The sequence below is a fragment of the Schistocerca serialis genome, chromosome 10, assembly GCF_023864345.2.
Source record: "Schistocerca serialis cubense isolate TAMUIC-IGC-003099 chromosome 10, iqSchSeri2.2, whole genome shotgun sequence".
Taxonomy (NCBI): Eukaryota; Metazoa; Arthropoda; class Insecta; order Orthoptera; family Acrididae; genus Schistocerca; species Schistocerca serialis.
Genome location: NC_064647.1, coordinates 84,002,992 through 84,030,865, shown reverse-complemented (window position 1 = coordinate 84,030,865; position 27,874 = coordinate 84,002,992). Strand labels below are relative to the sequence as shown.

Genomic DNA, 27,874 nt, shown 5'->3' with positions numbered 1-27,874 from the left:
TAAAAAAGCGATTGTGTATACTAGTGCATTTAATGTTTTTGCAAGTGGTGCCCCACAGCTTGTTGATACTTACAGAAAATTATGTTCCATCTGCTGTTAAGGAAAACCTTTACTGTTGAATACAATTTCAGTTATCACAAATCTTTGGCAACCAAAGAAAAATTTATCAGTCACAGTATTTCTATGGGTGGGTGTGTACAGGATGTTCATCTGCACTATGTAATGTCAAAAACCCAAACTGAACACCAAACTTGATTCATAAAACTCAATGTTAAGAAGATTCATTTTTGTTGATCAAAACATCCAACACCTGTACCATAACTCTTGGTGACTGTGATTTTCAATAATAAACATATGTCATTTGTTTTTATATTGTGGAAACTTTTTGTATGCTAGCACCAAATGGGCACAGGATGATTTATTGAAAAATGAATTAGAAATAGTTGTAAAAAAAATACTTTATGTACTCTAGACTGCAGCAAGAAGGTGTTACAACCTTGTGCTTCCAAGACCATTTGTGTGTGTTTTTTTTTTTTATTAGCTGAATGGTCAGTTCGTCAGAATACCATGCACGGGGCCCCGGGTTCGAGTCCCGGCCGGGGTGGGAGATTTTCTCCCCTCAGGACTGGGTGTCGTGCTGTCCTAATCGTCATTTTGTCCCCATTGTCGACGCGCAAGTCACCCAATGTGGCGTCGCACTCAATAAGACTTTCGCTTGGCAGCCGAACTTCCCGCCTGGGAACTCCAGCCACTGACAACATAAACTCATTTCCATTTTTTTAATTTAATTTTATTTTTTCCCCTGTAGAAAGAAGAAAGAACTTCCAGAGCTGTAAGAGGCCGTAAAGATTTCTGTAAGGAATTGAAATGGTAAAGGTAACCTGAGCGGCGTGTAAGGTGGTGTGAAAGGCAGTGCAGGAGGGAAAGAGTCGATGAAATGGTTTAGTCAAAACTCAAATGTCAGCTCGTAGTCATTTCGTTGCACAAACACAAGCTACAATAAATACCATGATAAAATACTGAATTATCTCGACAGTCTGATAGTAACACTTAAGAAATCAATTCATAGCCAAGAGTCGGTGCAGCACAAATAACAGTAAATCACACTTGTGTCTGGGGCTTGTACTGTAGCAGCACTTGTTACATCTGTCTGACAGATTGTGATGGTAAACAGTGTAGGCATAGTGCTGTGAGAGTGGTGATGCTGCTGTGGTGGCTTGACTTTATCCCCAATATGAAACGATCAGTCACGTCCGTGTGACAGAATTTGGCCAAGGTTGGCGTCGCGTTACACGTCTGTGGTTGCGTGGTTCACACTGGCGAAAGACCACCGCCAGCTGCGTAGCTGTCTGTGCTCTGAGGAGTCTTATTGTTAGCACTGCCCCCAGAAAGGAAACCGATGACATGTACCAAAATGAATATATTCTGAAGATGAGGATATTTCCCATTAGTGACCATAGCTTTGAGATTATGATACATGGAAGTATATGATGAGATTAAAAACTAATGAAAGAAAAAATGAAGGTGGAAAAATTGAGATTTCTAATACATGTGATTCAAACCTTTGTGTGATGTAAAATTAAATAAACGAGAGAACCAATTGTAAATGTGATTTAGAATATGTAAACAACAATGTTAAAGAGGAGCTAACACAGATTACTTTGTTTTATGAGTTTTAAAATAAATAGAGGCAGTAGTTGAGCACCTTTGGTAATGTTTCAAAAGGGTGGCAATTCATTAGTGACTACCAGTAGTTACCTAAAGCTATTGAAGTGAGGAATAATACTGTATGAATGATGTTGTATCTGGACCATTAGTTTCTCTGTTCCATGCTAAATCATATGCATTATTAAAATATTATCTAGTTTGACAGTTCATGTGTAACTCAGGAGTTTGTTATAGTGCTGTTACTGGTTTCGTGATTAAATCAATGAGTTGACAGATAACTGTTGTAAATAGGGAATTCGCAATGACAGAAAATATTATAAAAAAAAATGGAGACTGAAGATGACCTTCGACAAGAACAAATATAATGTGCTATAAATATACAAGTAAAAGGTAGAATTAATAGGGGGGGGAGAGAGAGGGAGCACAAGCATCAGTATGTTTCACCATTGTTTTGTGCAGTAACAGTGAGAGCATCCGAAGCTGGTTTACTGTTAAATTTTCAAGTAAACACATTGTATGAAGATTAAAATAACATATGGAGCCTGAAGTACTCTTTATCATTGTAAGTTAGCATGCAATGTACAGATGTAGGAAATTGTGTATTTGTTTCTGTATGAGATCATCACCTGAAAAATTTGTTATTTATTCAATATTTTAGGTTGGTGAAGTTCATTTTCCATTGCTAAAGAGGAAAATTTTGATTTCTCTTAGCAGCCTGTTGTCAAAAGTTTTTAATGTTGCAAAAACTTGTATTATTTTTATTAACTGTACTACTGTTGGAAAATGCAGATTTTGAAAGTTTGTATTTCGTATATAACTTGAAGTGTATTGGTATTCTGGCTCATTACTAATTTAAAGCACCGACAAGGTGATGTTAGGACAGAAGTTACAACACTCCTAATTATTGCAGTTGAAGAAGAAAAGTTTCTGCACCAATTATATCTCGAGGAACAGTTCGGTCCCATCTCACGACCCGATGAGTCCACACCGCCACCCGGGGAGAAAGACGGCAAGAAGAAGCGGGAAAAGGGGGCGGCTATTCCGTACTCGTACGACAGCTCCACCTCACAGCAGGCTGCGCCAGCAACTGTTACACAGGAAACTACAACAGCATCTCGTGCTGCTGACACCGAAAAGCCCGAAGAAGAGGAAGAAGAAGACAGTGATGTAGATTTTGGTAAGCTGTATTCTCCCTTGTAGTTTGGTGTTTCAAAATATTGGTTACTACCCAGAATAATTAAAAGTATATTATTTGCATGTGCATGTCAAACAGTCACATCTCGTGGTTTTGTGCTCGAGTCTGTGGCAATGCCTCACTGTTGTTGCTGATGTATAGATGGCAATTGTTTTTACCTGAATCAGTGTGCACTTCACTGTTGAAGACTGGCAACAGCGCTGCCAGCTGCCAGAGATCTTCTTTCGCCTACACACCTATAGGAGTTTTAACAGTACAGTAGGCATTTCTGAGGGCCTCAGCCACTACCTCTGGGTGTAGAACACTGTGTGCTTTGACATTCGAGTATGACGTCTAAATGTTGTTTGTGATGGCTAGTGTCAGTTACATATTTACCTGTAATGCTCCTGCTGATTTCCCTCATAGTAAAATATGTGGAATGCCACAGCATCACACACGCATTTAAATTTGATGCCAGCTTGGTAACTTTCATGCCAATTTTGCCACTGTCTCTGTGTCGAGCAAATTGTTGTTGTAGTGACGACTCTGACTGGACCCCATTCCAGACCTTCCCTCTACAGAAGTCCCACACTGCCTCAGGGAAGCAAAGCTCAGACCTAATTTAGTATCCTTGGCACTAACCTCTAGACCACAAAGGTGGTTCCTATCAGTAAAATGTTTCATTCAGCATTTGTATTTTCAACAGTCTGCATTGGGTATGTCACAACTTTTAGTACCCATCTCCACGAACATTTACATGCTTTTAGACTATGGAAAATCATTCAGGATATTGGTCATTAACACATTTGAGATGGCTCCTGAATGAAACTGCAGAGACTCTGGCACCATATCAAAAAAGTTAACATGAGAAAATGAATCATTCAAAAGAGCAGAATCACCCTCATCGCTATTGTCTGAATCACTTGAAAACACTATCATATTAACTTCTTTACAGGTTTAATGGTACTCTAGCAAACTTCAGAATAATCCTGCAGCATCGAAGTATAAAAGAGAGGAGAACACCAAAAAAACTTTAGTTGTAAAGAAAATGCACCATTTAGAAGAACAAAACACAGTGCAACACAAACATCTGTTGACAGCAAAATGTGTCAGAGGCCTTATGACGACTGTGCAGTATACTTCGTATCGACAAACTGCTTTCGATGAGTGCGACATCACAATTGTTGTGGAAAAATGTTGCGAATGGTGGCTTGAGAAGCATTACTTTCAGAGTAAATTTCTTTTTACACCAGTTGAATTATGTTACATGTGAGAAGCGGTGAATTTCTTAAATCACAGAACATTTGAATTTCATCCACAAAATTTCTTTATTCGTGGAGTGTTTGAATCTTTCATTAACACTTTGAGGACCTGCCCCCTAGAAAAACTTCAAGCCCAGAAGACCAGCCATTTATGCCACTATTTAAAATTTTACAGGCATGTGTGTGTTCGGTATTTCTCAAAGGGCAAAACACACCAAAAAGAGACCAAGCTGCAAGGTTAGTTTTTCATTTTTATTTCTTTCATTGATTACAAATTATGTAATAACAATGGCAAAAAGTATAATCATCCTTAAAAAAATGCTAGCTGAGTTCTTGAGCAATTTCACACTTAACAGGCTTCTCTATGGAAATGTCAAACAGCTCAACGGAACATTTATTCAGCCAGGTAATCCACAAAATGTTTGGTACACAGCAGTGAAATTTATAATTGTGCTTGTCAGAAATATCCAGCTGCTGCAATTTAAGCTATGCTCTCAGGATCCTGTCTAACCATGCCCTCAAAAAAATTGTATGTGAAAGCTTAGCTTTTCTTGTAGCTGTACTGTATGTATATTAATATAAACCATTAACTTTTTTTTATTTGTGTGTTTGTGCTGCTTAATAGTGACTTAGCTATTGGCTGACAAAATATCACATGTCCTATGCTCTGAATGTATGCTGTTACGGGCTGGCAAGATCACATCACATGAACTATGGTTGGTTGATAAAAGCTCATCGCTATCTTGATTTCAGTGCTTAGGAAACTACCGTGCTGTATTTGGTGGACTTTGTATTTATACTTAGGTAATAGGGAAACATACAGTGTACATGTTGCTGTGCATCAAAGATCTTTTCAAAATGATTTTTTGCTGGGTTTAGTTTCCTAAAGTGTGGGGAAGCTATACAATAGTGTATAAAACCTTAACCAATTAGAGGAATGATAAGTTTTACACTCTGAAGGAAAGTACATTACTTTCACAGTGTATTTTCACTAGGCACACTGTATTTTCATCTGGGAAAAGTGGTATTTTGTACCAGGAAATAAGGGAATTTTTTTTAAATACCTTGTCTACGTCTACACTAAGTGCTTTAAACGTGTCACAGCAGATGATGATAAATTTTTTATTGCTGTGTACCGAACATTTTATGGATTACTTGGCTGAATAAATGTTCTGTCGAGCACTTTCACTTTCCCACAGAAAAGCCAATATGTCTGAAATTATGAACAACTTCAATTGGAAAGAGCATGTAAAAATGTTGTAGGGAAGATTTGCAATTTATTGGTGGAACACTTGGAAGATGCAATAGATCTACCAAAGAGACTGCCTACACTATGCTTGTCTGTCCTCTTTTGGAGTTCTGCTGCACGGTGTGGTATCCTTAACAGGTGGGGTTAACGGAGTACACCGAGAAAGTTCATAGAAAAGCAGTACATTTTGTATTATCAAGAAACAGGGGAGAGAGTCTCATGAACACATACAGCAGTTGCAGTGGATATTATTAAATCAAAGGCATTTCTTGTTGCTGCGGGATCTTCTCACAAAATTTCAGTCACCAGCTTTCTCCCCCGAATGTGAAATATGTTTTGTTGACGCCAAACTATGTAGGGAGAAGCAATCATCGTTATAAAATAAGGAAATCAGAGCTCGTATGGAAAGATAAAAGTGTTCATATGCATACTGTTTGAGAGTGGATTTATAGAGAATTATTGTGGAGATGGTTCAATGAATCTTCTTGCCAGGCACTTCAGTGTGATTTGCAGATTATTGGTGTAAATGTAGATGTAGATGACATCTACAGACAGTGTGTAGAAAATTAGTTACCGTATTTACTCGAATCTAAGCCGCACTTTTTTTCCGGTTTTTGTAATCCCAATGCGGCTTGGAATCGAGTGCAAAGCAAGCGGAAGTTCTGAAAAAAGTTGGTGGGTGCCGCCACAATTTACTTCTGCCATCGAATATATGTAGCGCTACACCGGCATGCTTTGTAGGCACAAAGATAAATACTGGCGCCAAAACCTTTGCGTCACTAAATAAATTAAAAAAAAAGGTGGAAGATGAGCTTTTTCTCCGCCCCGAGTTTCGACCACTGCATTTTCATACATTATCCAACGAAGTAAATACAAATTCCGTATTGTTCATCTTCGAATGTAGCAGCATTTCAGTGTACTACGAAAATCCGACTGGCAAGACTGGGATGTTTGTCAATAAGGCCAACTCTATGTTCTGAATTTTTTTCCTATCTGTGAGAAGAAATGGTTGCTAACAGGAACTTTTATAAATTGTGAATAACATGCAGTATTCTTGTCACCATAAGAATAATACGCATATAAACATTTTGCCATATACTGTTTCATGTTTGCTGCTATCTCATTTACATCCTGTCTGCCTAATAAACTACGAAACTAGAGTGAGACAACAGCAAACGCGGAAGAATATACATATCATGTCATGTTTATATTCGTATTATTCTTATGCTTAATAGTGATACAGTCCGAAATGAAGCACGGCAACTGACTAGATTTTTAAATCTAAGATGACTCTAATTTCTGTGTAGAATGTAATGTACTAAAGAGGCGCCTGCAAAGATTTTCAAACGCAGAAAAATTTTCGCTAAACTCTCGTTCAGACATGTTCTATCATATGCAGTCTATTATTTGGTTCTTGTTGATCATTATCAAAGAAAGCAGCACTGTAAGTAACAACAAATAGCAGTTTCTTGCCATTGTTTTGCTAATGAGATGATTCCTTTTTTAAAAAAGCGGTGGTAGCGCACACAAAAGCAAGCCATGCCGCGAACGGCGACAGGCCGTAAACACGCACTATCAGAATGCGACAAACAATGCATGACACAGTACAGTAATGCATTTTCAGCTTAGATTGACGTAAACACCTATAACAAAGAAAACTGCACTTATCAGATCAAACAAAAATAAGCAATCAATTCAAACCAGACGAAGCACGTGGAAAAGGAAGGGTACCCGTATAAATACGGACAGAACGTCTAACGCATAGCAGTGGCTACTGGTAAAGCTTAAGTGCTTAGCTTATGACTCGAACCAAACTACTGTAGCTGTATCGTCATTCATTCGACCTAAATTGTGTCTCATATTACAATGGACCAACTTTTTTTCAATTTGGAGATGCGGCCTGTAACTTTTCTCTCCCCTTGAATTTCGAGTCTCAAATTTCAGGTGCGGCTTAGATTCGGGAAATTTTTTTTTCCTTTATTTCGAGTCTCATTTTTCATGTGCGGCTTAGGTTCGAGTGCGGCTTAGATTCGAGTAAATACAGTATCCTGAAATTGACCTGTAACAAATGGTGTGCGAAAAATGAGTAAATTTGAGACCCATCCGTAATGTGTCAACAGATTTCCATTGACACACATAAGAACTGTTACTCTCATCACTCTTTACTGCTTTTGGCTAGAATATTGTAAAATTTTTTTCTTAGAGGTAATGCGTTTTTTACTATTTGTGTGATCTGTAACCCGCATCTCTTTATCCTTTGGCTACTACGAATGAATCCATTAACACTATTAACAATCGGTTAATATAAGCAATTTTTCATCTCCCTGAAACTAGTAGTTGTGTTGACAATATTGTTAATTCACTGCCAGATCCATAATCAGTCAAGACAAATGCCTGAGGAAGTCAGATTTGGCAACACTTGGAATCCTTCAAAATATTGGCAGTTTTTCAAACTTTGTAGGTGGACAGTGTGTCATTTTACTGATTATAAAGACTTGTCTTGAGCAGCCTGTTGTACATATAACAGCAAAATGTTATCAGTTGTAAGTCTCACAGTGATAAGATCTTATCATCAGATATATGAGGCATTTTTCAGTATTAGTTTACTGAGAGATAGATAGAGAGAGAGAGAGAGAGAGAGAGAGAGAGAGAGAGAGAGAGCGCGTTTACCATGGTACAACATACATTACTATGGGATAGTGAAACCAGCGAATGGTCAATTCCTGTGATCAAAGTGGAAAATGTAGAATGTTCGGCCAGTGCTTTTGCAGTATATCTCTGCTTGACAGTGCTGTAATCTACAAAAATCACATGCTTTGGACACACACATCACATTCACTCTGACAGCAGCCTTTAGAAAAGAGGTCAGAGAACCAGATAGAGGTTCAGGATATCCCCTGCCCTTGAAACAGTCTATAAATACAACAGAATCTGCAATGATGGTAGGTGTGGGGATGCAGACATCAACAGAAGATGCTCCTTTTAAAAACACAAAAAGACTGAAACTACTGATGTGGACAGTTAGAGCACGGACGTAAAAGCAGAGAAATCAGGAAGTGCAGAGGCAGGAGAGTGGAATGGACCTGCTCCCAATTTTGGCTGTCAGCTAAGATGAGAATAGAAGTTGTTGGAGTGTGGTGCTACAGAAGAATGCTGAAGATTAGATGTGTAGATTGAATAGCTAATGAAGATGCGCGAAAAAAGAAATTTATGAAATAACCTGACCAAAAGACGGGATTGGTTGATAACACTTCTTGAGACCTCAAAAAATTGTCAGTTTGGCAATGGAGCGAAAAGGGGGGCTAAAATTGTAGAGGGAGACCAAAGCTGTAAAACAGTAAGCAGATTCACTCGGATGATGATTGCAGCGGTTACGAAGAAATGAAGTGGCCTGCACGAGATAGACTAGCGTGGGGTGCTACATCAAACCCTTCTTTGCACTGAAGACAAAAACAACTACAATGGCAAGTTTGCGTAACAATTTTGTGACGGCTTGAATTTAGTATGAACTTTTAAAATTTATTAAACATGTTAGTAAACATAAGACTTGCACATTATTGGTTATAGTTTTCACTTTCATATGAAACTTTAAAATACCCCCATGGTATTTATAACATCTTGATATCGTACAATTGCCCAGTCATCTTGAACAGAAACGTTCTTTTTTAAACATTTATCCATGTCAGCAGATTGCCAGTGATGCAGCCATGTACTCTTACCCTCATCAATCTGTACTGCCTGCTATTAAGTAGTTCTGGAAGGAAGTCAGATTTTTCTATTGATGTAACCCATACCTATATCTTGTAGCTTCTGCACATTTAACTAAACACTCTACAAAACTTTCTGTGCGCGCGCACGCGCGCGCGCACACACACACACACACACACACACACACACACACACACACACACACACACACAGTGTACCATCAGTTGTTTCAGATTCTGACATAATCTGTTGAAATGGGTAGAGGTCCACCTGTGAAAGTGATACATTCAGGGGATAGGGAAAATAAAGTGAACACCTGTATTTACTGGGGAATGGTTTATTAATAAGGTGTTGGACCCCCATTTGCTCGTAATACAGCTGCGAATCTTCTTGGAATACTGACATATAACGATTGTATAGTCTCTAGTGGAATGTTCTACCACTCTTCAATCAGAACCTCTTCTAACTCCTGTAGTGACAAGGGAGGCAGAAATCTGCTCTCGAGTCTGTGCTCCAATACCGCCCACAAGGGTTCGATAATGTTGAAGTCCAGGGACTGTGCTGGCCAGGGAAGATGCTGCAGTTCAGGTGCATGCTCCTCATACCACAACTGTGCTTTCCAGGCTGTGTGAATGGGTGCATTAACATGCTGAAATGTGGCGTCATTGTTGGGGAACGATATTTGGATCATGGGGTGCACCTGATCAACTAAAATGTTCGCATAATCGTTGGCTGTAATATGACCTTTGAGAGTAATGATGGGACCAGCAGAATACCACGACATGGCTCTCCATACAATCACACTTCCAACCTTCATGCTTTACTGATGGACTCGAGCAATCAGGATTGTAGGCTTCTTTTGATGTTCTCCAGACGAAAATCCAGCCCAATGTTGGCAATAACGAAAGTGTTGACTCATCTGATCATATGAGTGTTTTCTCTAATCAGATGTCCAGGATTTATGCTCCCGACACCATGTTTTACAATTCTTTGTATTGGTTGTCATCACTAATGGTCTTGGTATAACAGCTTGTCCATGAGTATTCACTTTATGGAGTCCTCGGCAGACAGTGTCAATAGGTACAGAGTCTTGAAGATGGATATTGAGCTCTGCAGTCACTTTAGCCACCGTAGTTTTGTGTTGTTTTGACACAATTTGTGTTAGCGTATGATGCTCTCTGTCATTTAGTTTTGATTTACGGCCACTATTACGATTACACAATGATGTCTTTCCATGTTTTGTGTAAGCTGTCATGACTGTTGAAACAGTTGCTCTTGAAACGTCCAATAAGTTGACTGTCTTGGTTACTAATGCTGCAGCTAATTGGGGCCCCCACAATCTGCCGACTTTGGAACTCTTGTTGGGTCTTTCATTGCACATGGACTTTGGCCTTTGAATACAAATACGAAATGTGCACTACTCATAAACAACCTGCACTGATGCCTAGTTTGTACTGAACACACACAGTCCAGTGTGACACATGCCTTACCTGTGTTGTTGGCCGTCAAACACAACCATCCCATTACTAACACTGTTCACATTATTTTGCCTATGCCCTGTATAGTGCTGGGAAATCCAGGGTGGACAGTAAGTATCTTCGGGGATAGATCACTACTCACTGAAAGGATGAAGAATTAAGCAGCATGACACATTCTAAAGCTAAAACAACGTCCACTAGCCTTGTCTAGCAATGTGACACATATTGGTAAGAACAGATAACAAATCATCTAGATGAAGTCCTTAATTTGGTAACTAACACAAGAAGAGTCATTTCTGGAAAGTTCGTCTCATAATTGCCTTTTTCGACCTGCACTTTTGCTGCTGAGTGTTTCTGCCATAAAGAGAGAAAAATTATGTATAAAAGATGTGGGAACCATTGGATTTTAATTAGAACAAGCTAGCTGTACAGATTGATAGGCCACAGTCAATCATATACAAGTTGTGAACAAAATTGTGCAGTGGAACAGTTTTGCATGGAGTTTGTAGATTCTGAAAAAGCTTTCACTATTGACAAAATCTGTACTGCTAGTGCTCGAGAAACAGTACATTAAAATTCGATAAAAATTGCATAGAGATGAAAATTTGTTTCATAATGTATCTTCGCATGCTGAATTCAGTGAGTGAATCCATTTGTTGGTTATCACGAAATGCATTCACAAAAAAGTTTTGAGCCAAAAATTTTTTAAAATAAACAGAGTAGTAGGATTTTTTTCATTTTGGCCATTTTGATTTTTTTGTCACAGAAATTGAAGTATGGAGACATTTTTAATACTAAGTATAGATATAATATAAAAATTCTTTTTATGATACGTGACAAGAATTTATTATAAAATAAATTTACTGCAACATTATATAATATTTGGCCGAGTATGAAGGAAAATTAAATAAAAGATGACTTGATACATTTGAAAAATATATTCTTTATTTTCAATTTACATATTGCAGCACACGCACACTGCATTTATAATAATATGCAGTTACAGCAAAATAACCCATCACAGTAGCTTACACCATCATCTCAGAGTATTGCTTCTTCTGTTTAATACATGCCAAAATCAATTTTTTGACAAACTTTTTTTTTGTTTTTTGTTTTTTTTTCCCCTCCGCTTCAACTTTCCGCATTGCTACTTAGCCCATTTTTGCAGTTGATTGTGCTGCTCAATGTGCACATTTTAGTCTTAATTTTTTGTTAGTATTTCTGAAATAACTCTGAGAGACAATATTATATCCACAAATGATGATAGGAGCTGTTACTTGTACTCTCTTCGCAGAAACCCAGCTCTCTTAGGGACACCTATTCTGTATAATGCTGTTTAAACTCTCATAGGCATTTTGTGATAACATCAAGCACATTGTGTTAGTAGCAATTCATTAGTCAAGTGAGTATCTGTCAAGAGGCAGTATTTTATCTAAAAGTTGATTTAATTGTGTCTTTATATGAGAAACATGAGACCCAAGCTCAATTTCTTTCCCCAATGCTGATGATAAAACCACTATCATGAGTCTCCTTTCGGCCTGTGAGAATGTTGAAGATTTTTATCATTAGAAGGTCAATGATATATTGATGCTTATATTGTTTCTTTCATATTATGTAAATAATAAATTCTTTGGCATAATTGTTGCTATAAAATGTCAATCATATCGAAAAGTATGTTTTTACATACCTTCATATCACCTTTATTTCTATACATTGTTTTTTAAATATTCTGCAAGGTTTTTTTTTTATTGTAGTGTCCTTTAGTTGTTCATGACCCTTGGCCAGCCAGTGTAACTTTTGTGGTTCTTTCTTCTTTCACAATTTGTGTTCTACCTGCATAAACCCTGAAAAAAGTATGAGTTGTGAATGTATCCATGTGAATTTTGCAATATAAATATTGAAAACAAAATGGATATGAAGTAGATATGTACACATATCTATGTATAAACAAGAAATTTTGTGTAGACTTACTGCAATACAATACATTTTTGCATTCTTCCTTTTGTTTTTCATGATTATCTCCGTAAATATTCAATGATGTGACATGATTGATAGCTTTTGAATCACCGTCTTAAACCACTTTGGTCTATCGAAATCCACAGCTTTTAGATTGTTTCCATATATTTTCAGCAATCGTAGGTTCTGTTGCACCAGAGTATACTGAATGATTCATGAAACATCTTTTGGCCTGCCCTTCCAACCTGAAATGAAATTCTGGTGAATCTTCACCTAACTGAGTTGCTGTAACCACGCATGTTTGACAGAATTTCGTAACAATATCAAAATCGGCATTGTATCCTGTGATCAAAACAATAACGCTGCCAAAACCAACTTTTGATCAGAAACCTCTGTTGGCCATAAACAATTGTAATTCACACCTAAATCTATTTTGTCATGTGAAGTTTGCGTTATTATATCATTGTTGCCAATATTACCATCACTAAGCTCACAATCAGAATCCACTTGCGAATTGTCCTCACAACAATTTATTAACAAGCTTGTTATCAGTATCCAATTTTGCATTTGCATCAAGATCATTATGAATGAGCTCATTCTAAAAATTTGAATCTTCAACCGAGTCACTTTCAGTAAGCTCACAATCACTATCCAGTTCTGACCTTTTATATACATGTTTTACTATTAACCATCATTAATCAAAAATGACTTTCATAGATTTCATCAACATTAGTTTCTGTATGTTTATTTATTTATTTATTTATTTATTTATTTGTTTAACCTGGCAAGATTAGGGCCATCAGGCCCTCTCTTACATCTAACCAGGCATTCTACTTATTTTACATTCATATGTTTTAGTAGGCATGTTAAACTACATCTAGTACAAAAAGTGAAATAAAAAATTTGAAAGGTACACCTGGAAAAATACATACATATAGAGTTTATATTCTTAGGTCACAAGTACTGTTATAATTAGACATTATTGAAGAGACAGATTTTAGATAGGAGTGCCGGCAGCACGGAGTATGAGGGAGACTCATGGTGAAGGGAGGAGAAGAATAGAGACATGATGAAACATAATTAAGGAAATATAAAGGAAAAGAAGATTGCGTGGCTAATAGAGAAAGATGAAGAGGAAGGCATCTCAGGAGCAAGATAGGAGACACAAGCTTTGCTATTTGACAGATGAGGGGATTGTCCTTGTACATTAATTTTGTGGAGAACTTAGTGAGGATGATAGTAGGAAATGCTTCAACTTCTTCTTAAAAGCAGCAGGAGATCGAATTTTGCGCAAGGTAAGGGGCAGTTTGTTCCATAGGCGGACAGCGGCAACTGAGAAGGAGTTTGAAAAAGTTTTTGTTTTGTGAGTGGGCACAGTTAGGATACCAAATAAGAGTGACCTCGTGTTTCGATTATGATGACATGACAGGTTTTTAATCTCTGAAGCAAGGTACTGGGGTGCTTGCGCGATGAGGAGTCGGTGGAGTAGACATAGAGTGTGGTAGTCACGCAATTTGTCCGGCCGCAGCCACCCTAGCTCGGAGTATGAAGCACTAACATGATCATATCGGCGAATGTTGCAGGTGTAACGCACACAGGCATTCATGGTTAGCTCTAGCCGTCTTTTGTTTTCACTACTCATGCCTTGTTGAATCACATCACAATAGTGGAGGTTCGGTAGAACGAGTGCTTGCACGAGCTGGCGTTTCAAGTCCTGTGGAAATATGTTCCGAAACTTTTTGAGAGCATAGAGACAAGCAGACGTCTTTCGGCACACTGCGACTGTATTCTCCGCCCAGTTGAGATGCTCATCCAAAGTTACACCCAAGTTCTTCACTGTTTTCTGATATGGTATTGGAGTACCGTCGAGCAGAATAGGAGGTAGCCGTTCGCGAAAATCTGAACTTATTAATTTCTGATGGGCTATTAAGATTACTTGCGTCTTTTTTGCATTTAGTTTAAGCCCCAGGTTTTTTGCCCATCTCACTACTGAAGACAGATCATCATTCATCTGAGCGATTGCAGTGTTTACATCTTCAGGTCTGACGCTTAGGTAGAGCTGGAGGTCGTCGGCATAGAAATGAAATTTACAGGAGGACAGAACCGACGAAATATCGTTGACATATAAAGAAAACAAAAGTGGTCCTAAGACTGATCCTTGTGGCACTCCCGAGGAAACATGTTTCCAGGAAGATTTTTCATTTACGCAGACAACACATTGCTGTCTGTCTTTTAAGTAGCTTTCAAACCATCTCATTGCACTATCAGAGAAATTAAGCTGTTGCATTTTTCTGAGCAATATGTCAAAGTTAACAGTGTCAAAAGCTTTGCTGAAGTCCAGTAGCGTCAATATTGTTGCCTTTCGATTGTCGATGGCATATTTCAGGTCATCAGTTACTTTAATTAGAGCAGTGTTTGTGCTGTGATGTTTACGGAAACCGGATTGAAATTTGTCATATAGGCTGAATTCATGATGTTGTACATGTTCTTGAAAAATATCACAGGAGAAAGGTCGTACATTCATAATCTTTGTGAACTGCTGAACGCTAGAGTATCTTCTTTCTGCATATATAAATGTCAGATTCATATTTAGACATCAAAAGGAGCTCTGCTTGTATTTTGTTTGAAACATCATCTCAAAATATTAATATGTGATTTTGAAGATTAATTTCCACTCATTTCTCAATAAGAACACTTTATTGTGATTCTACACAAAACCCTCAGCACATCATCGAGTCTAACCCAAAATTCAAGGTACTTTGGTCGCAATCAGTACAATTCATTTTTTATAATAATGATGAAACATTGAAAAATCAAGTAGCATTTACTTAAATTTGTCTGTCTTTCCTCCAATGCTTTTGTGTTTTTTCATTGCTCGTACTAGCAACATTGTGTGTTTTCAACTCTATTCCTAGAAATAGTGTCAAATATCATTTGTTTATGTGTGGTTTTCTCATACGATGTATTTTCGGCGACTCATCTGAAAGTTTCGTTATCTTCACTGTCGCATTTTTCCACCTTTTCTTCACAAGCACAACAATTTACTGATTGTCCCTTACATTGAGGTATGTTTGATACCATTAGTTACTGATATTTTGTGAAATCGAAGAATGTGTAAGAGAGTGCTGAAGTAGTGCACATGAACATTCACCCTCCAACACAGAAAGCACATTTCTGTCTCCGCTACGTCAGCATGGGCGGGTTGTCGCCCATAGGTATAGCTGGCCACAAGGAATAAAAGTGTGTCTTTTCTGGCCACCAGATGCTGTGCTGCTAGCAATCGCCGGGCTTCCGCTTCACATTAGAGTTGGTAGACTGGTGGGGCATTACCACAAGACTATATGTATGTATCGTTTTATGAATAAAGTTTTGTAAAGTAATTGAACTGTGTGTGAATCTTGATAACCTCCTCACACTAAGAACCTCACACCCTGCCACCACCCATCTAGGACCAGAAAACTTCATAGATTTTTACTTTCCATTTCACAGTTGAGTCCAGTGCAAACGTAAATCCGTCTGGAACAAAAATAAAAGAAAAGAAACTGTAAATTGTAGTTACACTTAACATTGATTCTGGATATACATATAGATTAAGCACATAAAAAACATGGTTATGGATGTGTGTGCAGATTATGCATATATTATGGACATAGTCATGTAAAATTAATGTTTCAATTAAATTTCTGCACTGTCTGTATTTACCTAGTGACAGAAAACTAACTATACTTCAGATTTTTTGGAAAAAAGAAGAAAAAAGAAAATGGCTACAATAAAAAAATGCTGCACCTCCATCCAATATAAAACGTTTTACCTCAAACCTTTTTGTGAGTACATTCTGTTATAACCAACAACTCCACGTATGGGTTGAAAAAAATCTGATTTTTTTTTTTTCAAAAGTAAAAAATACAGAAGCATGGAGAAAAATTGTTTAGCAAATTGGATTTACCCAGTGAACGTTGCATGCCAAGATATGAAACAAATTTTCAGCTATTGCAATTTGTTTATGACTGGATTGAAATTTCACCAGTACCTCCCCTTAATAAGTAGACCATATGCTAATGTTCAACAATGCAGCTTCCCTTATAGTTCATTGGGGTAGTGCGGAGTACGAATTGAGAGAGGAAGCAGGTAATGATAAATCAGATACCAACAGAACTAATCCAGTAACCCTAGAAAAAGTCTGATATTCCTAAAATGGGGAAAAAAGGAACATGTGTTAATGGAACATATCTGAAAGACTTCAATTTTGCTGATTGTTTTTAATGGAGACAAACTTTAAAAAGTAATAGAGGAACTTAACAGAATAGAATGAAGGCCGATTAACAGTAGACGTCAACAGAATGGATCAGTCCAGCAGGTGACATCACCATCAAATTGTGGGTTCTCCAACTACTAAACTGTGAAAGGGAAGTTACGAGATATCACGTGGGATGCAGAAAGTTGGAGTATAGCGTCAGAACTAAAGAACTAGCAGTGATAGTTTATTAATGGCCAAAGCAAATTCATAATGGATTTTCTTGATAAACTTTGTATGGCAAACTGCTAACAAGCGGAACAGCAAGAAAAATGCTGTCCAAACAATTTTTTTTGGTGCCACATAACTTCAGAAAGAACTGTGTGTTTATTAGAGCTGACTTTTTGCCGTTAAAAAAGGTTATTTAGCAGAAATCGCTTCATCAATTTATGTCCTTATTTATACACAGTGTAGGCTGTTTCTCTGTCCATATATCTGTTTCGTATATCTGGACCCTCTTCTGGAAGAACACTCAGTGGAAACAGATATCGAAATCATCATGGAACATCGCCATTTTGTCATGGACACAAATGTAAATAATAAACTAAAAACTTCTCATGTGATTAACTTCTCATGGTTGGGATTCACAGTCATATAATATTTGTTAAAAGACATCATAGTCGCCATTGACTGTATAAAATATTTATTGTTAGCATTGCAATTTCGGCCTTATGGCCATTTTCAAGTAACAGTGCAAAGTCACATTCTGTCAGAATATAAAACTATCTGACAGAATGTGACTTTGCAGTGTTACTTGAAAATGGCCCATAAGGCCGAAATTGCAATAGTAACTATAAATATTTTATACAGTCAACGACGACTATGATGTCTTTTAAGAAATAAACTAAAAGCTAAGAAGCAGCAAAAGCATGAAATTCACTACTGCAACATGAGTGAGCAAATAGTTTGACTTCTGATGTTAGCTGGTGACGAGATTCCCCATCCTCCTCCCTACCAATGTCAAAGTCAAAACTTTCTTCTTGATAAACTTTGACACTCAGTTCCTGTTCATGGCCTCTGTGAAAGGCTGCAGAATTTTTGACGTTCCATTCTGGCAAGTGCGGATCTACCTAAAGTCATAAAGTGGGCCAGAAAAAACAAGTGTGATAACACTCAAGTAATGTGTGACCATCATATTGAAAAGAAAACAGTACAGAGTAACTGTGAACTTACAAAGCCCTTTGAAGAGATTTTTGTAACTAGGTTATTTGTAAACACTAATGGATAGACTCGAAAAGAAATGAACAGAAAATTAAAAATAGACTGGAGTTCTTTCAGTGAACTGAATAGGAATTTCAAAACTAGATTTCGTTTACATTAGAGATGAGTGGTTTATCGTTGACGAGTGTGTTATCAGTATTGAGCTACAGCGAGAAAAAGACAGTGTGTGTGTGTGTGTTTTGGGAATTTCTGGGAGGGATACGGAAATGAGTGGAAGATACAGTTATGAAAATAGTGAAAATGAAGTGGAAAAGGGGCTTGTAGCCAGGAGAATGTACAGTAAATGAATGCAGGAATTTTGTGTCAGATTCCAGCAAATATCAAAGACTAATGTGGGATCTAACGATAAAAGAAAATTTGTAGGAACATCATGCACACGTATACCTGAAATTGGTAATGGATGCAGAAGTGTTGAGGTGACCTTTATACATCAGTGACAGTTAAATTGCCGATGGCAGAAGTTCGTCCAAACACTAGACATTTGTTTGTGTAGAGATAACCTTACTGAACTTAACAAGTGGGTGATGTTGGCTCCACTATGGATCGTACCCTCAAGGTCCGACTGCCTCAGACTTTTACTGTCTTTGATGCAGAATTGTCTGGGCGCTGGAGCAGATGAGACATTCTTCCTTTCCTAAATTTCTTGTCTGTTCCGATTCACTCAGTGCCCTTCAATCGTTGCACCATTTGTATCCGGCAGATAAAATAGTTCAGACCGTCCAGGATGCCCTCCTCCGACTACAGCGACTGGGGAAGGTTGTAGCTTTCTGCTGGGTTCCGGGGCATGTCGGCATTGCTGGGAATGAAAGGGCAGATCTCGCAGCCAAGGAGGCGTGTCTCGATCCACACGTATCTCAGTGTGCTATCCCCTTGCACGCACTCACCTCACTGTTGAGCTCACGAGTCATGTGTCGGTGGGAGGATGAGTGGCTGGAAGTGACTGACAATAAGCTCCGTCTAGTCAAGCCCACAACGCGTGTGTGGTGTACTTCCTTTCAGCCCCATTGACGGGACGAGGTTCTCCTCACTCGGCTTCGAATAGGCCACAGCCCTATGACGCATGGTTTCCTGCTCCGGCGAGAAGACCCTCCAATGTGTGGTGCTTGCGGCGTCCAGGTCACTGAGCGCCACGTTTTCTTGGATTGCGTTTTATTTTCTGTCCAGCGGGTCGCGGCTGACTTGCTAGCGGACCTGCCAACTCTTTTAGGCAACACTCGGACGAATGTGGTTAAAGTTTTAAAGTTCTGTGCCATGTCAAATGTTTTTACAAAGATTTTAGGGAGAGGATTTTAATTTGCTCACTGTGTGACAAGCTCGCCCATATTTTATGTAAGTAGCCAGCCAGTGACAATTTCAGTGGCATTCTTGTTGCTATGTTTTCCCTTTCCTTCGGTTTTACTTTCTTATATAGCATTTTCTTTCTTTTCCTGCTTTCTTTGCGTGTGTGCTTCAGTTTTCTTAGGTCTGTCCACATTCGTTCCTTTTAATGTGTGTCAGGGCGCTGATGACCTCGATGTTGAGTGCCCATAAACCCCACCACACACACTCCACTATGGACCCAGGGGAGATCGTGTGGTTCCTTTGCAGTGTGTGCTATCCGGACACACTGTCTCCTTTTCATCACTATCCTCTTTCTTATCTGTTTCTTGTCTCCTGATGTTCATTTGGCCCTGAGCTTATTTTATCCCTTTTTCCTATCCATTAGAGTGCTGATTGTTGTGCTTGCTTGTTACAGCATTTACTCACTTTGTTTTACACTGTTGTTGTTATTTCTTTTGTTTCTATTAGTAGCCTGTAGTTTTACTGATCTAGTGACTGTTGTCTATAATGGTCGTTTGTTTTTCTCTTGCTACAGGGTAGTTACAATTAAACTTTTGCTGCTTGAGCCAGTGTAGATGGAAAAATATCTACTGTACAGGTATGTGACTTAATAGGAGTGGTGTTAAGACTGTGCAGTGCCGGATTGTGTCATTAGTACCGTTAATGTCATCACTAGCTGTTAGGCACAGGTGCTGGTGTCGTCACTTAGGGTTGAGACAAGGACGTAATTTGGAAATTCTAATTAACTGGTGATTTGAGAACTACTACTGGAAGAGGCAGATGGCCAATTGTGCCTCAAATTGTTGAAGTTCCTGTTGTCATGGCTGAGAATGCTGGATGTGACGTACAATGTTTGAGGAGTGCATGCTCTGTGTCACAACAGTCGAACTTTCCGTGTTCGCCATTTGAAAAGTGCTGTGTACCATTGTGAAATGAAATCTCTAGTGCGGTTCCAGCCTGTCGTAGATGCAGATGATTATCACATTGACCAACATTTGTAACCTGAAACATAAACATACCACACAGTTAACAAATGTTACCCTCTCACGCAGAAATTAAAATGTATTTCTTTCAGTAGTTTATTTGTTATTTTTCTTCCACATGTCCTTACAAATGTTTCCACAAAGTTTCATTGTCCTGTGATCACTCATTTTTTTGTAGGGCCCCTATTAAGTGTCAAAACTTCAACTGCAAGCACCATGTATGTCCTGCTTTGTTTCGCATAATTTAGCCAGTGCAGGTTATTCCTAGATTTCCGGGTAAGTTTTTGACACAGTGTCATACTGAAGACTCTTAGCAACAATCCGAGCTTATGGAGTAGGTTCTTAGATATGTGACTGACTCAAAAACCTTTTGTGGGGACAAAAAAAAAGAAAGTTTGTCGGAGACGAGTGTACTGTCAGGAGCGCCCCGGGGACGTGTGATAAAACCACTCCCATTCTCTGTAGACGTCAATCTGATAGACAGTGTGAGAAGCAATCTGTGACTATTTACTGATGATGCTGTTGTGTACAGAAAAGTGTCATTGTCGAATGACTGTTGAGGATCCAGGAAAGCTTGGAGAGAATTTATAATTGGTGTGATGAATGGCAACTTGCTCTAAATGTAGAAAAGTGTAAATTAAAACCAAGGAGTGGGGAAAACAATCCTATATTAGTGGCGTGCTGCTTGACACAGTCGTGTCTGCATCTACATCTGCACTCTGCAAACCACTGTAAGGTGCGTGACAGAAGGTACACCCAATTATACCAGTTATTAGGGTTTCTTTCTGTTCCATGTAACACTCTCATGCAGAAATTAAAATGTATTTCTTTCAATAGTTTATTTGTTATTTTTCTTCCACATGTCCTTACAAATGTTTCCACAAAGTTTCATTGTCCTGTGATCACTCATTTTTTGTAGGGCCCCTGTTAAGTGTCAAAACTTCAACTGCAATCACCATGTGATTATACCAGTTATTAGGATTTCTTTCTGTTCCATTCACATATGAAGTGCAGGAAGAATGAATATACGAATACCTCTGTGTGTGTGTGTGTGTGTGTGTGTGTGTGTGTGTGTGTGGGCGCGCGCGCGCAGTAATTATTCTAATCTTATCCTCATGATTTCTATGTGAGCGATACCTAGGGGGTTGTAGTATATTCCTAGAGTCATCATTTAAAGTTGGTTCTTGAAACTTTATTATTACACTTTCTTGGGATAGTTTATTTCTGTGTTCAAGAGTCTTCCAGTTCAGTTCCTTCAATATCTCTGTAACAGTATCTCATGAATCAAAGAAACTTGTGATCATTCGTGCTGTCTTTCTCTGTACATGTTCAGTATCCCCTGTTAGTACTTTTTGGGACGGGTCCCAGACACTCGGAACAGTATTCTAGAACTGGTTGCACGAGTGAGTTGTAAGCAATCTCCTTTGTAGACATATTGCACTTCCTCACTATTCTACCAATAAACCGAAGTCTATCGCCTGCTTTACCGACAATTGAGCCAATGTTATCCTTCCGTTTCGTATCTCTACAAAGTGTTACACCCAGGTATATGTGTAAGTTGATCAATTCCACCAGGAACTTGTTAATGTTATAGTCATAAGATACCACATTTTTTTCATTTTGTGAAGTGCACAATTTTACGTTTCTGAACATTTAAAGCAAGTTGCCAATCTATGCGCCACTTCAAAAAATTTTACCAACACCTGACTCAATATTTATGCAGCTTCTTTCAGACCGTTTTTCATTACAGATAACTGCTTCATCTGCAAAAAGTCTGATGTTACTGTTAATATTATCTGTGAGGTCGTTAATTTAAAACATGAGCAACAAGAGTCCCAGCACACTTCTCTGGCACACACTTTGTTGAAGTTACTTTTACATCTGATAATGCCCCTCCATTCAAGATAATTTGCTGGTTCCCCCCTACCAAAAAGTCCTCAATCCAGTCACCAATTTAACTCTGTACCCATATGACCGTATTTTTGAAAATAAGAGTAGGTGTAGTACTGTGTCAAAAGCTTTTCAAAAATCAAGAGACACTACATCTACCTGGTTGCTTCGATCCAAAGCTTTCACTATGTCATGTGAGCAGAATGAGAGTTGGGTTTCACATGATAAACGTTTTTGAAATCTGTGCTGGTTGGCATTGAGGTCATTATGTTCGAGATATCTCATTATGTTTGAGCTCAGAATATGTTCCAAGATTCTACAACAAATCAATGTCAAGGATATTAGACGATAGTTTTGTGGAGTATTTCTACAACCCTTCTTGTAGGTGTGTGTGACCTATGCTTTTTACCAAGAACTGGGCACCGTTTATTGTTCGAGGAATCTGTAATACCTTATAGTTAGAAGAGGGGCTAACTTGGCCGCAAATTCAGTGTAGAATCTGATACTGGTTCCATCAGGCCCTGGAGCTTCGTTCAGTTTTAATGGTTTCGATTGTTCCTCAACACCACTGACACTAATAATTCTTTCATTGATCTTAACGGTGGTACGAGGATTAAATTGGGGCAATTCCCCTGTGTTTTTCTACGTAGAGTGTCATTTGAAAATGGAGTTAAGTTATTCAGTTTATCTCTGCTACCCTCGATTTCAATTTCTTTCTCATTCGGTAGGGACGAGCCACTAACTTGGGTGCCACTAGCAGCCTTAACATATGACCAGAATTACTTTGGGTTTTCTATAAGATATTTGACAATGTTCTTCTATGGTAGTTGAAGGCTTCATGCATTGCTTTTATGATAGCCGAATGTGTTACATTCAAAATTTCTACATATAGGCCTATACTTTCTTTTACACTTATTACACAGTAGTCTGTTTCCTTTGAAGTTTCTTTACAGTGCCTGTATACCATGGAGTATCTCGCCTGTCAGGAGTTGTTGTTCTGGGTAGGTATCTATCCAGGGCATGGTCAACTTGAGCCAGAGTTCCTCTATGTGCTCCTGGCATGTGCTGAAGGGTTCAAGTTCCTCATTGAGATATGTCACTACTGATGTTTTAATCAAGTTTTCTGAACATACATATCTTTCTGTTTGTTTTAGTTGTTCTTTGTACTTTGGTAATCATTGTTGCCACAACTGTGTTACTGGGACCAGTTTCGATGTGGACACACTCAAAGACATCAGGTCTAGCTATTGCCAGTAGATCCAATAAATTTCCATCATAAGTGGATTTCCTAACTGTCTTTTTTAGATAGTTTTCAGAGAAGACATTTACTAAGGTTTCACAGGTTGTCTTATCACGACCACCACTAACAGAACTGTAATTTTCTCAATTAATTGTTGAGTGATTAAAGTCTTCACCGATGATTACAGTATAATTGGAGAATTTATGAGCAAATGAACTGATGTTTTGTCTAAAGTTTTCGGTTGCATCAGGAGGTGAGTCTGTTGGGTGATACAAGGATCAAATTATCGGTTTTATGCACGTCCCGGATACTGAGTTTTGCCCAAACAATCTCACATGCAGCATCAATTTCTATCTCGGTGAATTTGAGTTTTTTGTCTACTGCGACAAATACACCAATTCCATTTCCCATTTGCCTATCCTTTTGATATGCAGCCAAATTTTGCCCAAAAATCTCACTGCTGTCAGTGTCATGTATCAACTAGCTTTCTGTATCTAGTATTATGTGAGCTTCACTGCTTTTCAGGAGCACTTCAAATTCTGCCATTTTGTTGTGAATGCTTCACCAGTTTACCATTAGTATTTAATACCTCCACCTGTGGGAGGCATTTCTTGCAATATTACACTGATACTTCTGGGTTTCCTACAACTATCGATATCTGGACTGGATAGATAGTTGTGTAATCAAAAAAAAAAAAAAACCAACCTTGTGTGCATGCCTCAGAACCAAAGGGAAAAAAGTTCTGGGGAAAATGCTGCAAATTGTGAGCTTTGTTGAAACTCCGTGCACAAGGCTGGTCTTCTCAACCTTCTGTACCTGTCATTGGAATGACCCAAGTATGATCTTGGAGTCCCCAGACGACAGGCATTATTTGCTCCCAACGTGTGCCACAATCTGCAGTTGATTGTGTCTTGTTCCCTCAATGGCTGCTGAAATAGCCTCTTCAGCATGTTTGATGAGGCCTCCAGGCATGCACCTGGTGTCCTTTGGTGTCTCTTGCTGCCTTTTCCCCATGGGATACCATCATTCGCCATATGTTTGAACTGCTGACGATTAATAGACTCCTACCCTTTTGCATTTGCTTCCTTAACATTGTGTAGCTATATAAAATAGAATGAACACATAAGGGTGACTGTGGTTTATTGGGAGAATTCTAGGAAAGTGTTACTCATCCATAAAGGAGACCACGTAACGAACACTTTTGCAACCCATTCTTAAGTACTTTGCTAGTGTTTGGGATCTCCACAAGTTCAGATTGAAAGAAGACATCGACCAATTCAGACGCATCCTGCTAGATATGTTACTAGTAGGTTCAGTCAACAAGTAACAAGTGAGTGTTACGGAAATGCTCCGTGTGGGAACTCTAATCAGATTCCCTGTGTGGACTAGATGTTCTGTTCACAAAACACAATGGAGATAGTTTAGAGCACTGATGTTTGTGACAGATTGCAGTTTGATGCTACTGCCATGAATGTATATCTCTCCTAAGGACTGCGAAGACAAGATAATAGAAATCAGGGCTTGTATGGAAGCATTTGCTCTGTTGTTTCTCCCTCACTCCATTTCCTAGTGGACGAGGAAAGGGAATGACTAGCAGTAATACATGGTGACACTGAAAAACAGGAACATTTCCACAATCCAAGTAGAAGTGATAAAGGAAAGAAATTGCATTCATAGTAATTGAAACCTTATAACTTTTCCATTTACGAAACATTGATGGCATTTATCATTTTTTAAAAATTAGGTCCCTTAGATGGTGGTGTCCTATACAAATATATCGTGAAATTTGCTGTTGAGATTCCTCATTGACCACTGCAACATCTTAGCTGGGAGACTGTGAATTGCGTCCCGAATTCTCTGTTTTAACTCTTCCAGGGTTCTTGGTCAAGTCACTTAGACTTTGCTCTTGAGGTAGCTCCACAAGAAAAAAAAATCACAAACGGATAAATCTGGCCATCTAGGGGGCCAGGGATTGTTACCAAATCCTGAGACGACACGATTGCCAAACAATTCTTGCACATACGCCATTGATTGCCATCTGTAGTTTGTATGGATAAAATTTTAAATCAAGATGAAGAATTCTGCAAACACTGTCCCAGGACATTCCAACCACTGCTGCTTGCTTACAAATTGAATGCCGTGGGCTCCGTAAGACAAATTCGTGTACATCATCAATGTTCACTGCAGAACACACACTTCCTGGTTGTCCTGTTGGTTTCTTCTTGGGGGCAGATCCAGTCTCTTCAAAGTTATTAATCCAAGATTTTATTGCATTTCGATGGAATGGCATCGTGACGTCTTACATCATAAAACCGCCAAAACTACCTCTGCACCACTACCAAACTATCATTGTTTTTATAAAACATTTTTATGGGTAATGCACGCTGTTGTCCGTTCCACTGATCCGTGATTATTGAAATGGCAGACTGTTTACTTGCTAACTGTCACAAACCCGCAGTGCTGCCACCTGTCCATGGCTGCCACTACTTGTTTCAAACATTCTCGTTATTCTGTGTCACCCTGTACAAGGTACCATCCACTGTGCACTCTAATTTACATTTTAAGTATGTATATAGATCTATTCAACTTCCCTCGTCCACCCTATTAGCACAAGTAAAAATTCTGCGACTGTCACCACTGCCTTTGTGTCTGCCTTTGCGTCTGCCTTTGCTTCTACTTAATCTGACAGATCTTATCACCTCACCTCACCCCCATCAATTTCCTCAAATCATCTGTTTTGTTTATTTTATTACACCTGTTCCAAAAGGAGGGAATGTTCTAACAAAATTGTAACTTCAGCTCATAATGTTGTTTTGCAAGTCACATCAAAATTTTTGGAAAGTGTGCAGTATTTTGTGTGTCTGGTTTATATCACATCCGTTTGTACACAATGTGATAATATAAAGATGTGAGTAGAATACAGATAATAGTGGGAGTAGAGTCCTCAAGAGCTAACAAAAAATTACACGGCACACACACCATACTGTATTTAGTAAGTTATAATTCAATAAAAATAACTTTGTGATAAAAATAACTTTTGCCAGCTCATACACTACGTGGCCCATGCTAATGTGATCGATAGTGGTGAGCACACAAAAATAAAAAAAAAATAATAGTAGGGGGCAGTGGTTAAGGATCCAGCAGCTGTAAAGATGATACACACAATACTTCCCCTTCCTCCTCTGCAGCTTGCACTGCCTGGCGAGGCACTGCCTCTTATTGGTGCCTGGGAAGGCTCTGCTCTTTATGACCACAGAGCAGGCAGCATATGAGCAAGTGGATCCGAAGGAACTGCTGTGAGTGGCTGACACCCGTTCCCAACTACTTGACACTCTGAAATGTCAGTCACAAAGCTATTGTAGTTGAACTATAGCTATGAAGAAGGACATTGCCCTGAAGGTGAGGAACACTTTCAATGTGCTCTGATGTTTTCCTGGGATATTTCTTACTTGTAGAATTCTCCAGTTTCGGTCCAGGTCACATCGTAAGTTCTTCGTGATATTCAGGCAAAGAGACTCTATGTAGTCTTCAGGTGGTTCCTGATGACTGCTGCTCCTCCAAACTTATGACACAATTTTGGGAGACACCTGAGAATTATACAAACTCTTTAAATCTTGTTCACATACCTATTGACTGCTACTACTTCTGTCATTTGTATCTGAATACTTGTTTTGGTCATGTTTCAAAATGTTTGTAATATTTTCTATCAGTAATATGCTGTATGTATAGCTGACTAAATATGATTTCATATATTTCTGTGTAAAATGCTTTCAATTCAAAAATATGTACAAACTATTATTTTTACTAAAGGAGCAGGGGGCATTTATTCCAGATCTGTGTGTGGACGTCAGTCAAATTGGCCCGCAGCAGGCACACGAGCTCAACGTGTGCGGTGCTGCATACGGTATGAATGGGAACGATTTCTTCTCTTTTCTCAACCAGGACATTGAAGAAAAGGAGTCTCTGAGACTGGCACGTGAGCAAGAGGAGGAAAAGGCCATGTACTCGGTAAGCGACGGCTTCGGTCGTGTTGCTCCCGTTGAGCTATACGCTGCCTCTGTCGGGTGTACTGGTGTGCCGCTGCGCCATCGAGATTGCAAATGCACTCTTGCTGTGCTGCGGGTGAATCAGAGCATAAGTATATCTGCATGGCCGAAGCACTGTCGTGCTCTTCTGTCCCTAAGGATTTTCTCCCTTATTTTGTGGACCACTGTAGGAACTCTGTCCTGAATCAGTTGCCATTTCAGCATTATTTCAGAAACTTGGCCTGTAGTGTGAGACGAGAAGGAAATGGAATCCTGCAGTTTGGTTGGCGTTGGTACCAGGAGAGACGTGTGTTTGTAATGTAGGATTTATTTGCAAGTGTTGATGGAAGGTAAACAGCAACTCTTTGGTGTCATATATTTCATACTCTTGGAAAATAGACATGTA

At 38.8% G+C, this 27,874-nt stretch overlaps 1 protein-coding gene across 5 annotated transcripts in view; it reads left to right on the top strand.

Moving 5' to 3' along the window:
- The window catches only part of LOC126424750 (CLK4-associating serine/arginine rich protein), a 178,788-nt gene that overhangs the window by 24,070 nt on the left and 126,844 nt on the right, over nucleotides 1-27,874 (top strand). For all 5 annotated transcript variants that reach the window (XR_007576206.1, XM_050087471.1, XM_050087470.1 and 2 more), the window contains exons 5-6: nucleotides 2,579-2,845; nucleotides 27,276-27,451. Coding sequence is in view for 4 of the 5 variants with exons in the window: in XM_050087471.1 (XP_049943428.1) it covers nucleotides 2,579-2,845; nucleotides 27,276-27,451 (443 nt within the window). In the remaining variant the exon portion in view is untranslated. The remainder of the gene's footprint in view (nucleotides 1-2,578; nucleotides 2,846-27,275; nucleotides 27,452-27,874) is intronic.